Source organism: Peromyscus leucopus, chromosome 7, assembly GCF_004664715.2.
Source record: "Peromyscus leucopus breed LL Stock chromosome 7, UCI_PerLeu_2.1, whole genome shotgun sequence".
NCBI classification, from domain to species: domain Eukaryota; kingdom Metazoa; phylum Chordata; class Mammalia; order Rodentia; family Cricetidae; genus Peromyscus; species Peromyscus leucopus.
This window is the reverse complement of record NC_051069.1, coordinates 55,723,493-55,740,844: the sequence shown is the minus strand read 5'-3', so window position 1 is coordinate 55,740,844 and position 17,352 is coordinate 55,723,493. Positions and strand designations below refer to the sequence as shown.

At 44.4% G+C, this 17,352-nt stretch overlaps 1 protein-coding gene across 4 annotated transcripts in view; it reads left to right on the top strand.

Moving 5' to 3' along the window:
* The window catches only part of Mre11 (MRE11 homolog, double strand break repair nuclease), a 48,188-nt gene extending 31,536 nt beyond the window's left edge, over positions 1–16,652 (top strand). For all 4 annotated transcript variants that reach the window (XM_028859579.2, XM_028859580.2, XM_028859581.2 and 1 more), the window contains 6 exons: positions 4,925–5,150; positions 6,440–6,520; positions 9,188–9,246; positions 10,594–10,658; positions 12,850–12,925; positions 15,602–16,652. In XM_028859579.2, coding sequence (XP_028715412.1) covers positions 4,925–5,150; positions 6,440–6,520; positions 9,188–9,246; positions 10,594–10,658; positions 12,850–12,925; positions 15,602–15,655 — 561 coding nt within the window. In that variant the 3' untranslated portion in view covers positions 15,656–16,652. The remainder of the gene's footprint in view (positions 1–4,924; positions 5,151–6,439; positions 6,521–9,187; positions 9,247–10,593; positions 10,659–12,849; positions 12,926–15,601) is intronic.
* The last annotated feature ends 700 nt before the right edge of the window (positions 16,653–17,352 follow it).

Below are 17,352 nucleotides of genomic sequence, written 5' to 3'. Positions count from 1 at the left end.
TGTATTCATCTTACAAAGTGCTGTTAAAATAGAAAAGAATGTGCTAGAAAGAAATACTTCCTGATTCTTAGATCATCTGGTTCATCTCGGTTCCCCTTTTAACTGAACATATAATGAAAATACTTTTTATATTGAGTCCGTTGGGATAGAAGCCACTAACCTTAGTTTCTTATTAGTCTTTTTAAAGGGGTAGGAGCTGGGGCTGAGGGCATAGTCAGTGGTTGAATGCCTAACTAGTGTGTGTGAGGGTGTGAGATTCATCCCTATCACCAGTAAAAAGAAATAAATAAGTAGTAGGGATTGTGAACACTTTCTATGGAAATGTAACATTTCAAATGGGAGTCCTTCAGAGGAATAAAATTAACTTAAAACTTAGCTGTATTTTTAAAACATTTACAGGTAACAGGATTTCCTGAGCTTTTTAGTCTCTTTTCTGTTGCTGTATCAAAATGCCTGAGACCACATCATTTATAAACTATAAAAATTTTTTGAACTCACAGTACTGGAAGCTAGGAAGGCCAGAGAACATGGTGCCAGCATCTAATGAGAGTCTTCCTTCAGGGTTCTGATGTGTCAGATGGCATGGCACAGTGAGGTAGTGAATGTGCTAGCTTTCGTTCATACATAACAGAGCCGCTTCCTGTAAAACTCATGGATCCACCAAGCCCATGAATAGATTAACCCATTCATGAGGGCTGACGTCATGATGCAGTGCCCATGCTGTTGATATGTGTGACTTTGTGGATGACGTTTGTAGTACTGAAGTCTGGAGAGCATATTAAACCATAGCAGTAAGCACTTCCAGAATGTATAGGGTGCTGACCGAGGGTTCACCCTCAGCATCCTACTTAGGATTTGAGTAATAGAGTTGACACTTTCCCAAGATGTAATTCACAGCTTTGTCAGCATCTTTGAGCTCAGAATATGAATCCTAGTACCATGCTTCAGTTATTTTAACAGACAAATGGAAGTATTAGTCCTTTTATTAAGAGGGGGAAAAAATACATTCCATAGAGCTCCTTGTTCATGTGGGAAAAACTCAGATATTTCTTTAGACACAAGTTGACTTGGAAACATAGGACCAGGTCCAGTAAAGATCAGGTTTTATAGGCTACCATGATCTCCATACTACATACTAGAATCCTTTAAAAATATAAGGCTATTCTTAGTCTGGCGCACAGTCTTGATAAATTCTTAGGTCCTGTCTGAATTTAGATGAGATTTAGATGCTGATGAATTTAGATGCTGAGCCCCATCCAGAGTAAAAGGGGATTCACAGGATAGGAGGGAATACTTATGAATTATACACACAAGAAATTGGTGTCTACATTACTTTAAAAAAGGCTTCTAAAATTCAACAAAAACAGCAACTTAAAAATGAACAAGGGCCTTGGATACATCTTTTCAAAGGTATTCAAGTGCTCCACCAGCACTTAGGATTCTAAGTATTCATAATGCAGAGAAATAGCACCACCCACATAAGAGAAGCAAGAATGAAACCCAGGGAGAGAGATGAGAATACGAACAGGAAAGAACAAGTATGAGTACTGACACCTGTGTGGAGAGCTTGGAGCCCTGCACCTCCTGGTAGGTGGACCTGCCTGCTGTCATTGGGGCAGAAAGCAATATGTCTTCCACTGAGAGAGATGAGACACAGGATTACCATGTGGTCCCCATACACTCCAGCTTAAGTACACAGCCAAGGGATTGGAAATAGAGTCTCAAATGGATACTCATGGCAGTGCTCTTAGAGTGTGATTGACAGTAGCCAGGTTAGACACAGCCAGGTGTCTGTCAATAGCCCATTGGATAAGCAGGATGTATCCTGCAAGGGAATGTTAGCACATCGTTACAGTCTAACACATGTGCCATTGTGCATGAAGTCTGAGTGCACACTGAGTGGGAAAAAGCCACTCAAATGGACAAGGAAGTATTTCATCTGTATGGATGAAAAACAGGACTGGAGCAGACCAGGGGTCCCCAGGGACTTGGGGGAGTTTCAGTTTGAGATGAAGAATAAATCCTAGAGTCAGTAAATTTTGAGCTGTTGCACAGAAATGGAGAATTAGAATACTGACTATAAAGATGGTATTTAGAAAAAAGAAAAAAAAGACAATTCAGAAATTGTGGTTGGTCACTCAAAAATAAACATCGCAGTAGGACATGGGGGTTTTAAATGCTGCTGGATATCGCTGCTACTGCAGAGGTGTGGTACTTGTTTGCCTCTAACCACTGGCGTCCATGAGTGCATATTCCCCAGAGCCCTCTCATCATGTTGTGGTACTACAGATTTGATATTTGTGCATCTTAGGGCAAGGTCTTCTTTCTTGGTGCTGTGTTTGTTTCTTAACAGTGAGCATTTCCCCCACCCATTTCCTGGAGCTGAGAACTGAACCTGGATCCTCGGACATGCTAAGCTAGTGCTGTACCACTGAGCTAAATCCCCAATGGGCAGTTTTTTTAATGTTTATAAAGTATGCATGTGGAGCACCTGCTTATAGTGGGGTGGAGGATAACTCCCTCCCTCTCCCCCTTTTTCCTCCCTCCCTCCCTCCCTCCCTCCCTCTCTCTTCCCCCCACCCTCTCCTTTCCTTTTCATACTTAGTGTTTTTTCTCATGTAGAGTAAATACTCACCTGTTCCTGAAGACCGTTGGCTTAAATCCGGACTAGTGGAAAGTTAAAGCCTTTTGGCATCTGGGGAGGGAGAACATGGGGCTTCCTCTCTGCATTCTGTCCGTGGGGTTGTGTCAGTGTTCACCCCGTGTTGCCTGTCCTGCTGTCACTCTGTAAACCTGTTAGTTACATGCCTGGGTACTCTGGACTCTGCTGTATTCATAAGTCCGGTTCGGTTGTTTTCTCTTTATATGTCAGCACTATGTCTGTGTCCTGTTGGGCTGGCATTGGGGAACCGGGCACTTGTTTTGTGCTTCAGCTCTGCTGAAATAGCAGTGAGCTCTGTTCTTTGGAAATTTGCCTAGCTCACCTGTAAAACTTTCTTGGTGGTTTTTTGTTTGTTTGTTTAACTTTATGTGTATGGGTGTTTTGCCTGCATGTATGTCTGAATCACAAGCTTGCCTGGTATCCAGGTCGGCCAGAAGAGGGAGTTGTACTACCTGAAAATGGCACTACTGATGCTTGTGAGCTGCCTTGTGGGTGCTGAAAATCTAACCCAGGTCCTCTGCATCAGCAGCCAGCACTCTTAACCTCTGAGCTGTCTTTCCAGCTCCTGGATGGTGTTTTTAAATAATTTTCTCAAAAATGTCTCGTATAATTAGACTGTTGATGCCATCTGTTTTTCTTGGGTCTCTTTAGGTTGTTTTCAGGACTTGCATTACAAGTTATTTATTTATCTTAGCATTGTGTTTGCACATGTGGACATGTGTGTAGAGAACAATCTTGGATGCCTTTCCTCAGTGCTACCTTCCGTGTGTCTGCCAGGGATCGACATAGGGCATCCTCCTCTGAGTCTCACCTGATGTTTTGAGACAGGGCCTCTTACTGAACCTGGAGCTCACTGATTGCACTGAGCAGGCTGGGCCAGCCAGCTCCCGAGGTTGTCTGCCTTTTCCCCAGTGTTAAGGACACTAGACATATGCAGTGGTACCCAGCTTTTCATGTGGGTTCTGGAGACCCACACTTGGGTCCTCACGCTTGTACACTTTACCAAGTAAGCCATCTCCCTACCCCACCCCACTCCCCCACCCCCACACCCCCACACAAGACAGCATGTCTTGGTGGCCTGGAGCTCCAAGGTCTGGGCCTCCCCAGTGCTGGAGTCCTAAGTGTGGATCACTGTGTGTGGCTTCCACATGGTTGCTGGGACTTCAGCTCAGATCCTGACTTTGTCTACTGCGCCATCCATCTCCTGAGCCTTCCTAACCTGTGGAAACTGAGTTAACCCACCTCCTGCCTACCCCGTGTCCTGCAGCTTCACTCAGCACTCCTTTCCTGGCCTGCCTGCCTTCTGCCCACACATCTTCCCTCTCATCCCAGTGGTGTCCTGCTGGAGCAGGAGAATTCCCTGGGCTCCTCCTCTTAGACAGTTGTAGCGGCTGGGGAGCTGTGTTTCTGCACTTGAGACATCTCACTGCTCGGCTTCCCCAGGTGCCTGGTTTAATAACGCTCTTCAGAGGCAGTCTTTGTGGGCTTGAATTGTGTTCTAGTTTTATTAAAAACCTATTTGGGGTTTGTTCCCTTTGTTATATTTTTGACTGATTTGGTGAAGAGGTCAGGGCACAATTTGCTTTCATTCTATTTTTAATGAAAAATCTGTTCATTTTAGAGTTAGAATGTTTGGCTAAATCTCAAATTTGTCTTTTCTGGATTTCTTACAAAATGAAGCAAGTGGATATTCTTCATTCTAAGATGTTAATTCTTTCTCAGAAGCCTTTTTTGTAACAATTTATAAGATTACTTATTATTCATGTGTTTCTGAGTATAAAAGTATTATTTTAGGTGGAAATGTCATATTCAAAAATAACAAAGAAAATAAATGAACCCTAAAATTTCACCTCTCAGAAGTAAGAGCTATTTCTGCAAGTGTTTTTTTTTCTCCTCTCCTCCTCCTCCTCCTTTTCCTCTTCTTCCTCTTCTGAATTCATTCTGAAAACGAAGCTCATGACTGTCTTTACAAGCATTGTGTAGGGTGCGGAGCAATGTCCAGCATGGCTTCTGGTTCTGAAAGTGCTGACGACAAAGTGAGTTTCTCGGGACCCTTGTAAGAGGTCTCCTGCAGGCTGTAGTGCAGGTAACTGAACGTGATTGGTAGAACAGTCCTTTACGCGTGTGTAGCACACTCAGTGTGCAGGGCAGTATTGGTGGGAATAGTATAGACAGGGTTGGATGCCTGTCATGTGCCTGGATGAGAGGTGGGGAGGAGGATGCTGCTGCTACTTCCTCTGATGTGCTGTCCCTGCTGCACAGGCCATGAGCAGGGCCCGGGCCCTCAGATCGCAGCAGTCAGAGAACTCCGCCTCGGCCTTCAGTGCTGATGACCTGAGTTGTGATGGAACAGAACAGACAGCGAATGACTCTGACGACAGCCTGTCAGCAGTGCCGAGCAGAGGCCGGGGCCGAGGCCGAGGCCGAGGGCGAAGAGGAGGCCGAGGGCAGAGCACCGCACCAAGAGGAGGGTCTCAGAGAGGCCGAGGTCAGCATTCATCTCTGCTTTTTAACACTTCAGACTTGCAAAGCTAGAAGAGGAATGCCAAATCGTGTCCTTTGGTCAGATTTGAATTCTGAATGAGGTTTTGTTTCTAAAACAGTTCTTTGTTTAGTTCTTTTCTTGATGTGTAGCAGCTGCCTATAGTGCAGCTGTGACATGCACCCTTGGCTCAGATGAATCGTAACTGGCCGCATGCACCATAGGGTTTTAGTTGTTCTAAGCTGTGCTTAAGAACCTCACTGTGCACTTCTCATGGATGGAGAGCATGAATGACACAATGGGAATGAAGGAAAATGGCTAGCAAACTGCAGCTCCAGGTCGCAAAAACACTGCTGCTATTAGAAGAAACACTTACATGCTTAGAGTTTCCAGGAGCTTGTTTGAAAATGGTAACTAAACAACTTGATTTCTAAAGGCAGTCACAGCATAACTTACCGTTGCTGGCACTGTTGTCCTGAGGTGGCCCAGATGACAGAACATGGCCACCCAGTGACTTCCTCGTGTGATCCATAAATCTATCACTAGGAACAATTCTTAGTTGTCTTTATTGAACCTTGACCCATGGGAGGGCTGGAGAGATGGCTCAGGGGCTCTCATAGCACTGGCTGCTCTTCTAGAGGACCTGGGTTCAATTCCTAGAACCTACACAGCAGCTCACACTGTCTGTAACTCCAGTTTCAGGGGACCCTATGCCCTTTTCTGTTTTACAGGGTCCTGATACATGTGGGGCACATAAACTTACATAAGCACACTCACATACACATAAAGATAAGAGATCAATAAAAATTTTTAAAAAGAATATTTGTGAGGACTTGAGCTGGTACCATAAATTGTGACTTAATATAAGTGCTCTGAAGATCTGGGCATGGTGGAGCTGGGCATGGTGGTGCACACCTCTAATCCTAGCACTTGGGAGGCAGAGGCAGGTGGTCTCTGTGAGTTTGAGGTCCTCCTGGTCTACATAATAAGTTCTAGGACAGCCAGGGCTACACAGAGAAACCCTGTCTCAAAACAAACAAACAAACCAACCAAGAGCTCTGACGAATCTGTCCGTGATCAGTTTTATCATCTTTACATTTACAGTGTGTGTGTGTCCTTAAGCTGTAAAGGAGGACCAGAGTGGCTAAGCGCAGTCTGCAGTCTGCCCCTCAGGCTCGGGGCTTCTTCACCTGCACTGCTGGCTTTCTGCGTGCTTTGTTGCTGAGCTTTCCTCCTGCCTTGTGCTCACTGAGCTGCCAAGGGACTGTTACTGAACCCTGTGATTCTACTTGCAGACACTGGGCTGGAGTCGGCTACTCGAGGCAGGGGCTCAAAGGCCACAACATCGACGTCTAGAAATATGTCCATTCTAGACGGTGAGTATAGAGGTGGTGACACGTTTGTAAGTCCAGCACGGAGAGGTAAGGGGCCTCGTTAGTGACTCTCACTGGTAGTGCATTCGCTGTAGTCAGTAGCTGTTGCGATGACAGGGTGGATTATTCTTTAGAGATATTTCTTAGGGCTGGAGCTGCTGCCTTGCAGTAGAGCGATGGCCTTGCATGTGCGAAGCTCTAGTAGATCTCTACGCTACTGAGAAAACAAAATGAAAAACTGAGAAATCTTTGCCATGCATCAGAGTTATTGGAGCTTTCTAACTTTTTTAATGGATTGTTAACTTCTGCAGTATAGCTTCACTTCCCTTCTGACAGATTCCCAAATACATAGAGAAATGAGGGCAGCGAGGGTGGGGAGGATGAGAGAAGCAGGCGGCAGAAGTCAGTTACCTGATAGGATGTCCTCGGACCTTCTCAGTGTGCATGAGGGACTGAGCAGAGGTGAGAAACCTGTCTGGTAAAACAGTTGGATCCCAATGCCTGGTGCACCAGCAGGCACTTAGAAAAAAATTATGCTGCATAAAAAAAAAAAAAAAGGAAACAGTGACATGCAGAAAAAGAGTGCTTTTTTGTTTGTATGTTTCCATTGTTGCTAAGGTATCAGCTCCTACTTAAGCTTGCTGCCTTTTCCTAGTAACCTCTCCTTCCCTCAGCCTCCTGTCTCTGGTCTTGTGCAGTTTTGCGATGAAATCTAAATATGGTGTTCTTCTCTATCCTGTTTAGAATTCATTGAGCTCATAGAGAGGCGTCTCATTGTGTCTAGAAAAGCCTTAGCTGTCACCCCTCAGATACTCTGCTGGGCTCTTGAACCCCTGTCTCGCTGTTCAGCACATCCCCCGCCTCCACCTCCTTGTCACCCTCCTCGATCCCATTAGTCTCCTTTGTTCCTCGAGACATGACTGATTTTTTTAGCATGGATACACAAAACGGTTTTATCACATTAAGTTTGGTGAATTTTTTTTCATATTTCTATCTTCCATGTTTTTTTCAATTATTTCTTTTATTTTTTGTTATAAATACACCATTTCACCCTTCCCTTTACTCCCTCCAAACCCTCTCCTATACCCCCTCATGTTCTTTCAAATTTTTTTTCATTAATGGTTACATGTATATATGTACATGATGTTTTTAACCTGGAGGTGCTGGCTGTCAGCACCCCAGGAAGATACATCCTTGAAATTGTCCTTCTAGATGTCCACTGTAGGCATAGCAGTGGACAGGTGAAATTAGGCGAGCTCCACGGAACACAAGATTGGTTACCGTTGGGAAAAGAAGAAATTAAATGCTATAAATAAGAGCTGGCAGCCAGATGTTTTCCCGGAAGTCAGTCAGCAGAGGATGGTGACTGAGCAGATAAAAACACACGTGGCCACTGCCTTTCTCTGTGATTTACTGCCCTGAGCCCCTGTTCGTTCTCGTGCCAATAGCTCTGTGTATGGACGCCTGCTTCCTGCCAGGCGCTTGCCAAAGCAATTTGCATTAAGCACCTCTTGATCCTCTCAGCGGTTTTCAGTGTGAGAGACTGGCACTGCTTTACAGGTGGGGAAAATGAGACTCGAATAAGCCAAGGAACCTGGCAGTAGTTGGGGCTGGAAGTCAGAATGGGTCCGGCTCCAGGGCCAGACCTCTGAACTGCTGAAGCACATGGCCTTCATTACAAAGCCTAGTGTGCCTTTGGTACGTTACTGGTTTCCTAAGCATCCTTCATCCTTTGCTGTACACTAGGGATCAAAAGAAAGTTTTCTGGATTTCCAGGCCCTCGGGATTGGGACTGTTAGTAAGTACTGACAGCCTTCTCTGAAAGCACCATGCTCCCCGGCTCTCTGTTCGTTCGCCCTGTTTCTCCATTTTAGCACATGGGGTGAGGCCAGTGAGCAGATGGGACATGGGCGTCGGCCTTTCACCTTCCTCTCAGCACAGGATCTGACAGGAGTGTGAGGTCGGAAGCTCGAGCAGTAATAACATTGGGCTGGATAGAAAGACTCCACTCTGAGGATACCTTGCCTTTTAAATGGCTGTCTTTGCCCTGTGGAGAGTGGAAGTTGTGTTGGATGTGCTTAGGAGAAAACAGACCTCAGCCAGGTGTTTGGATCGATGGAAAGTTCTGATGTCAAGTGACAAGAAGGGGACAGGTTAGCCACACCTCAGGTTTCTGTAAAGCAGAATGTAAGGGTTTAAGGAAAGTTTTATCAGGTGTCAAGGATATGTGACTCATTGAACTCCCTCTGTTCTCATGTGCCCAGTGTGGTACAAGGAGAGGAGTGAGAGCTAATGAGGCCTCAGGACCTGCGTCAGCTGCGAGGGTGGGGTGGCTAGTTTAGTTCACTTGGCTGAGTGACAAGTCTTCATCTTCCAGGTGTGTTTTATCAAGTGTTTCTAATGCGAGTGTATGTATGAATCCTGCTTGTTACTGTATTTGAACAAGCTGGGAAAATGTAAGATAGATAGATAGGCGGACTCTGTGTTCTTCAAGTGGATATCGTCTCACAGCTTTTCAGACTCCAGGATATAAATGGTTTTCTAGTTGATGAGTCCAGGTTTTTGTAGGTAGGACTTTAAAATCCTTCAGCTGAGGAAGTGAGCAGATTTTTTTTTTTTTTGAGTTATTTTAAGAACTTTGTAACAGGCATTTCATCTTTTCCATGATAGCTTTCAGATCTACTCGACAGCAACCTTCCAGAAACATTGCCACGAAGAATTACTCAGAGGTAAGAAAACTGCTGGAGATTTGATTTTAATAATCTATTTTCTGGGTTATGGAGTTCCTAATGGGGACGAAGTGTGAACATCAACACTGGTGAGAACTTGATGATTGTTTAGGCTCTTTTAAAACCAACAGCAAAACCCAGTGGTTCACATTATTAGAAAGCCATTAGTTTTGTGTGTATGGTAGCATCTTAAAGGGCAACAGTGCTGAACTAAAGGCCCTACCTTTACGCCCTGACACAGAGGTGTGTTCCTCGGGTGGAGGTGCTCTTTTCATACTGGTGGGGACTAAAGACTGAGCAGACCAAAGTCTCAGGACCCTTGTGCCCGTTACAGATTTAACATGGGCCTTGCTGCTCCTTGGGATTCTGAGAGAGAATTCGGGACAGGTCTGATCTGCTGTCTCACTGTAGGAATCCATGTATCTTAAGTCCTGCTTCTTCCTGTGCCAGGTAGTTCTGCTTGGGGAAGGCACATCCTGTGCCCTGCAGGTGTGTAGCAGAGCCCTTGACCTTGCGTGCTGCTCTTTAGAGTTTTGTCCTTGGCTCCTTCCTCATCTGCACTCTAGTTAGGTGAAAACACAGCACATACCTGTCACATGTCAAGATAACACAAAACATAGAGCATGATAGAATTATGTATATCTTTACTGGCTCTTAACACTTAATATCTGCCTATCTGCTACTTCCTGATCTGAAACCTTACTTAAAATTGGATCTGATAAGTGGGTTTGGTAGCACAAATCAATAATCTCAGCACTCAATGGGCAGAAGCCAGGAGATTGCAAGTTTGAAACTAGCCTGGGCTACTTAAGAAGAGAAAATCTTGGAGCTGAAATACTGAAAATCCATCACTTTATCAGAACCTAGAAGAAAGCTGCAGGGCAGGGATGTATTAGCCCTTGTGTAAGCCACTCGGCATTCTGTGTCCTTTAGGGGCCCTGGCTCGTGATTGCTTGAAGAGAAGTGGGCCTTGGAGCAGTGAATTACATTTATGAAGGAAGAGGGACCTTGGGTCTTTTTCTCCCTGATCTGGAGATCAGACCTCACTGCTAGACATTGTTCTACCACTGAGACACACACACACTCACACACACACACACACACACACTCAATCACACACACACACACACACACACACACACGCGCGCGCGCGCGCGCGCGCGCGCACACACACTCACATGCACGCGCACACACACACGCGTGCACACACACACATGGCTGAGCTTTGTGCTGATCACAGGCGTTTGTGTAGTTTGTCTGTATACATATCTACATGTGCGTCTTGATATTTTATCATTAATTCATATGTTGGTATGAACTTGTTGCTTTGTTTCCTCCCTTCTGTAGACTATTGAGGTGGATGAATCTGATGAAGAGGACATTTTTCCTACCAGTTCCAAGGCTGATCAAAGGTAGGCCAGGGACCTCCTTCAAAAACAAAAGTACAATGATCCAGAATTCTATGCCCTTATATCTTTCTATGCTAGAGAGGATAAATAGAATTCTTTTCATCTAGCATAATATTAGAAATGAAAAATAGTATGATTCAGCATTGCTGTGTGTATTCTTCTGAAAATAGCCTGTGATTCATGTCTTCTTGTCTTTATTACCCAGCTCCCTTCTTTAGGAAAGATTGTCTTCTCAGTAATAGAGAATGCTTTTGTTAATTCTGGATTTCGGCTTCGTTCATTGCTATGTAAATTTTTCTGTGCTTTATGTGCATGGAGCTGTGTCAAACACATGAAAATGCTGATAGGAACTTTGGAGTGCTTATATTTCTGACTGGACTTCCTCTAGAGTACTTATGTGACTGACTGGACTTCCTCTAGAGTACTTATGTGACTGACTGGACTTCCTCTAGAGTACTTATGTGACTGACTGGACTTCCTCTAGAGTACTTATGTGACTGACTGGACTTTTTCTAGAGTACTTATATGACTGACTGGACTTCCTCTAGAGTTTATTTGTGACTGACTGGACTTTCTCTAGAGTGCTTATGTGACTGACTGGACTTCCTCTAGAGTGCTTATATGACTGACTGGATTTCCTCTAGAGTACTTATGTGACTGACTGGACTTCCTCTAGAGTGCTTATGTGACTGACTGGACTTTCTCTAGAGTAACTTATGTGACTGACTGGACTTCCTCTAGAGTACTTATGTGACTGACTGGACTTCCTCTATAGTACTTATGTGACTGACTGGACTTTCTCTAGAGTACTTATGTGACTGACTGGACTTCCTCTAGAGTACTTATGTGACTGACTGGACTTCCTCTATAGTCCTTATGTATCTGACTAGACTTCTAGATTACTTAAGTGCTGATGTGGACTTACTCTAGAGGACTTATGTGTCTGATTAGATTTCCTCTGTAGTACTTATGTGGGTGGCTGGACCTCTTCTGGAGTACATTTGTGCTGACATAGACTTATTCTGGAATACTTACCTGGCTGACATGGAGTTACTCTAGAGTACTTAAGAGGCTGATGTAGACTTACTCAATTCTGGAGTACTTAATTGACTCCTGGAATATTTATTAAACTATTTAAAAATCACAATTTTGTGTATTAACATTTTGGGCAAATACCGTTACTTAAAAATTATTAACAATTTCTACTTATATAGGAAATGATCAAGGAGGCTGGAGAGATAGCTCGCTAGTTGGGTGTACTTGGTGCTCTTGTGGACAACCCGGTTTGGTTCTTAGCGTCCACATGCTAGCTCACAGCCATGTAAGTTCAGTTCCAGGAGGGTTCATCTGGCCTCCGGACACTGTATGTACCTGGTACATACATATCCTGTATGCATTTTCCTTAAAAAGAAAATCATCTGTAGCCCCCTTTTCTTTTGTTAACACTTACTGTTTTCATGTTCTATTAGGTCTGCTGGTACATAACAGATTTTTGATTTTGGCTGCAGACTTAGGTGACTTAAACTGTTCTGAAAGGGGTTCAACACAGACAACTGCATTAAGGATGATTGAATTAGTTCAGAATTTTGTGTGAAATGTTGTGATTCAGGCCCTTGATTGTGAGTGCTTATGGAAGAGAACAAGTGTTGTGGGATGTGGCCGAGATGCTCTGGAGAGCAGTGAGCTTGTCCCGAGATCCTTTGCAGCTGTGAAGGGGAGCTGGTCCTATGGTAGTGGTACAAGGCGGCACTTGGGTGGTGCTAACATGTCAGACCATGGCCTAGTGCCTCAGCGTATTAGCGCATAGCTCTTTAAAAAAAACCAACATTTCCCCACTTGACAGATGAGGAAATTTAGGTGCAGAAGGGGTAACAAAGCTAGAAAATGGTTTTCTTACCATTAAGGTTTTTTGTTTCTTATTAGAAAATGTTTATTGTAATGTTCACTAATTGAGAAGTAGGTAGTGCTGTTCTTCAGACTCCCCAGAGAAATAGAGCTTGTAGGATGCACACACACACACTGTGTCTATGTAGTATATCATCTCTTAGTGCACATAGATATGTAAATTATTATAGATACTAAAGGGAACTGGGTGTTGTTTCTACTCAGTGGTTGCTATGGGATTAAACACTTCTAACTAGTAGTACATTTTTTCAGTGTTCTCATTCACTCTTGGTTTTTCTCTCTTCCTCAGGTGGCCAGGCACAACATCTAGCAAACGGATGTCCCAGAGCCAGACAGCCAAGGGAGTTGACTTTGAATCAGATGAGGTAATAGTCATGTCATTGGCTTTTTCTTCCCTTAACTGTCTATGAAATGTAAGTGGAGACCACCGGCTAAGCACTGCAGCTTGTATTTTTAGGCTCGCTGATAACCTCGCTGTGACTTGTAATGCTGAAAGTCAGGAAGTGCCCATCAGTGTAATTACCCATAAAGGCCTGTGGGTTTTTAAAGCACAATCTTCACTCTGCTCTCATTTGTCCCATTAACGGATCAGAGCTGGCTTGGCTTTTTTCTTTTAGCTTCTGCTGTTTCTATTTGGAGAGTGGGGTGATGCTGGTGTAGGGCTTTTAAGGTTACCCAGTGAAATGTTCCCTGCAACACCCCCCCACCCCCCACTCCACCCCCCGGTTCCTTACCCTGGACAGAATGCTTCCTCAGCACAGGTACGCGGCAAGGACAGAGTGTGGTCTACACCCAGCTCTCACGGGCTTGAACTCACGAGGAGTGGGAGGAAGTGCACGCACCTCTCCCGTGTTCATCTGTTGTTTAATGAAGAGGGCATAGCTGTGAGACACAGGACCCTGGCCTTTCCTGTTCCCATACGGCTGCCACTTGAACTGCTGCAAGCTTTGTAGAAGATGTTTTTTGTTGAGCCTGTCTTCACTTTCATTTAGTTTTTTAAAAATTATGATTGTAGTGAGAAAGCATAACAGAAAATCAGGTCTTAGCCATTTTAAATGTAGCTTGGTAGTATTAAACAGATGTGTGTTGTAAAACAGACCTTAAGAACTTTTGTCTTACAAAACTGTAAGTATGTCCTTTAAACATACCCCAGTGTCTCTACCGCTGTCCCGGCCCCTGGCACTCACCACTGTGCTCTCCCTTCTCTGACTTTATCTGCTGTACATCCTTGTGTCATGAAATTTCCCAGCGATTTTTGTGTGATTGGCTTATGCCACTTGCGACTGCCCTTCCTTTTCATCCATGGTGTGTGTCCTGACTCTGTTTCAGAGCATCTACTGTTGTGGTCCTGTTCCTTGTGTCTTAGCTGCGAGTTTGTGATTGATTGCCAGGCTTGCTGGCCCTTGGGCTGTGAGTTCAGTGTGCCTGTCGAGCGGTGACATGTTGCTGCCACTGGGGACACATCTGATGTCCATGGATGGTGGTTTAAGATGAGTACACCAAGGGGTGAGGATGATCTGATGGCTGCTGCACAAGCAGGGGACCTGAGACCTCATGGGTGACACTCACACAGAAGCTGGGCGTGGCCACACACCCCTGTAGTCCAGTACTGGGAACGGGGACGCCTGGATCCCAGGGGCTTATGAGCAGATGCACTTGAGCACAAAAATGCATACACACAGAAGAAAAGAAAATGGATATATACTGTTTGGCATTTAACTACAGAGAACTGAAGGCACATTATCAGTTTTCCTTTGTGTCTTTGGCAAGGCCTGCCTTTCATAGTACAGAAAATGAATCAGCAACAGTTGAATTTGTGACCCTCAAGGCATCCATTTCTCACTAGAGAACTTCATAAAGCATGGATTTGTTCATGTCATAAGTAAAGTCTAATACTAAATAGTCGCTTGCTTTTGCTAACATCTTAATGGAAACAAATTTATAAACATAAATTTGCCTTTCAAATATGTAGCTTTAAAGTACCATTCATTTATTACTGTCTTTCATCAGATTATATAATTAGGCTTTATATAAGGCTTGCTAGCTGTTTTTTGCTTTATGACTGGGGTTTGAACCCTGGGCCTGGCATATGCTAGGCAAGCTCTCAACCACTGAACTATAACGCCAGCCTTTTTTGTCTTTCCCTTGAAACAGGGCCTCACACAGCTACCAAGGCTTTGAACTGGTTCTGTATCCAAACAGGACTTGAACGTGTGATCCTCCTGCCTCATCCCAGCCTCCCATCAGCTGGGATGACACACCTGTGCCACAGACCTAGTTAGCTGTTCTCATTCTCATTAAGTTCTTAATGGCTGATATTCGTATTTATTCTTACCATGCTTGTAGCCGACATCCCATTAGCTTGGGAACACCGGAAATAGACCATCTACCTTATTCTGCAGAAGCTGAAAGTCAGCTTTGCTCGGCTCTTTCCTCCACTGGGCTGAAAGCCATCTTCTCTGTCATGCAGTGGGTGACAGGAAACGAGAACCATGGTCCTTCAGACTTGGGGCAGACACAGTGACAAGTGGAATTGAGGCCAGCCATTCAGTGGGTGAAGCCGCTGCTGCACAAGCCAAGCCTGGCAGCCGAGTGTGAGCCCTGGAGCCCACAAAAGGTGGATGGAGAAATCCAGCTTCATGAAGTTGTCCTGACAGGGCACACAACCATGCATGTGTGTACATGCACATATACATAATAGTAAATAATAATAATAATAATAATGCGAGTGAGAAAACTTCACAAACGGAATAGAAATGACTTGAATATTTCCTGTCCTGGAATTCCCACACCTTGTTTGCCTTTATTAAGATTTGTGACTTGGAGAAATGTGTGCATTGTATTTTATAGATATATTATCTCACACAGGACCTGGTAGATTTTTATTCTAATACATAAAGAATTGAGCATTTACATTTCACAGTATCAGAGGAGATAGGTGAAATAAATGTGATTTCCTTGATGCTATTTTGCGTAAGAAGAATTTCTGTCTTGGCTCAGCAGGATGAGTGGTCGCTGACCTAATGTTTGTGTCATTTCAGGATGATGACGACGACCCTTTCATGAGCAGTAGTTCTCTAAGAAACAGAAGATAATGTTTTTAATGGAACCTGATTTTCGTAACGCAGGCAGAAATCGAAGCACCGCATGCTGACTCTGCAGCTGAAGATGTTTTAACTGTGCCGTTAGCTAAGGAGTCTGAAAAGTCAGCCGACGGGAAGCTAGTGTATAGGGCTTATACTTCATTGTTTCCAAACGTGACTCCATTAAGCCATTTCCTAGCCCAGTGGTAAGGAGATTGTTGCTTCTCCTTAGTCTTTAATCTGGTTGTTGGCACCCTCTGGGGATGCCCTGCCATGTTGAGAATGTTAACTTCCTGACATAACTGTTTCTTGCTTGTCAGAGCTTTGCTAAAATGCCATTCTTGAGTGAGGATTAGAGAAAAACCTTCCATTCTTCGTTTCTGCTTCATGATCAAAGACTGTCAGCCTGTTGTGCCACAGCTGGTGGAGTTCACAGGAAAGCTCACAGACCTGGCCCTTCGTGTTGTAATTTTTTCCTGGATCTCCAAAAAGCCAGGCCCTTCAGTAGAGCGGCCTGAGCCCGCGTTTGTCACCAGGTGTGGATTTCAGCCCCTGAGAATGGGGGCTAGAAGGACCTTGTATTTCAATGGTTAGTGTAAGGTGTTTGTTAAGTACATGTTTTTCTGTTCACATTGTAGCAGAGATTCAGGTTATATTCCCATTGAGTGGTAGTCATTTTCTTGATCTGTATCATTAATGACACACTTTCTCTTTCTCTCTCATATACCTGTCAGGTGGAAAAGGATTAGAGAATTTTTTCTGTCTTAAAAATATTGAAAAGCTTAATTTAAGCAAAGCAGCCAGCTGACCTTTGTGGTTGGGTCAGACTGACATACTGAACAGCTACCTAGTATGAATGCCAAGCTTCCTCACCAGCAATACTTTATCATGGTTTTGGCTGTTACAAAACATCTCTGAATAGACGATCTGAAAACTGACTAAAACACCTTATATCAAGTTTATATTTTCATATTTGTTTTAGAAAGGAAATAAAAATGTTACCCCTTCAGAGTTGAGTTAAATAATCTCATTCACTCTTCCATCCTCTAAAGACCTCTGCTGGTCCTTTTCGTTCTGTGAGGCAAATATATTCAACCACTCCTTGAGAAAATGTGGATCCTGCTGATACAGCAGCGTGGCGTTCTTCATAGACACTAGTGCCTGGGCTCAGCAGTGTTCGTGACCATCGAGTTCATCCTGTCTGGAACTCGCCGAGTATTGGAGCCCAGCACCTAACAGGAGTGCCCCTGTACCACAATGTCTTGGAAGTGGTCTGAGTCGGAACTAGAACCCAACACTAATGAGCTGCTTAGAGCATGCTCTGTAACTAATGTGAGCACAGGATTGTCAGCCAGGGAGCATTGACAGCAGAAGGCCTGGTCCTGTGACATCCCTTCAGGTAGTTCTCCCACGACTTTACCACTTTAAATACAAAGTCTTCCCAGATTTGAATGGAATGGACCTGGAGTGTGGGGCTCTGGGGAGGAGGCTAGTGGAGAGGGGGTGGTGCTCCTTGACACTGAGTCCTTTCATAGGGGCCTCCCGAGGATGCCTTGGATCAGGCTGGGTTTTGAGCGCTTCCATTTGCTCTTGGAGGATGTGATAGATCCACGATGAGGAAGACCTTTGTCCTTTATGCTAACCAAAGAGTCCATCTCTCCCTGGGCAGTGCTTCCTATGAGGACATGTGGAGAGTGCACTGTGCTTCT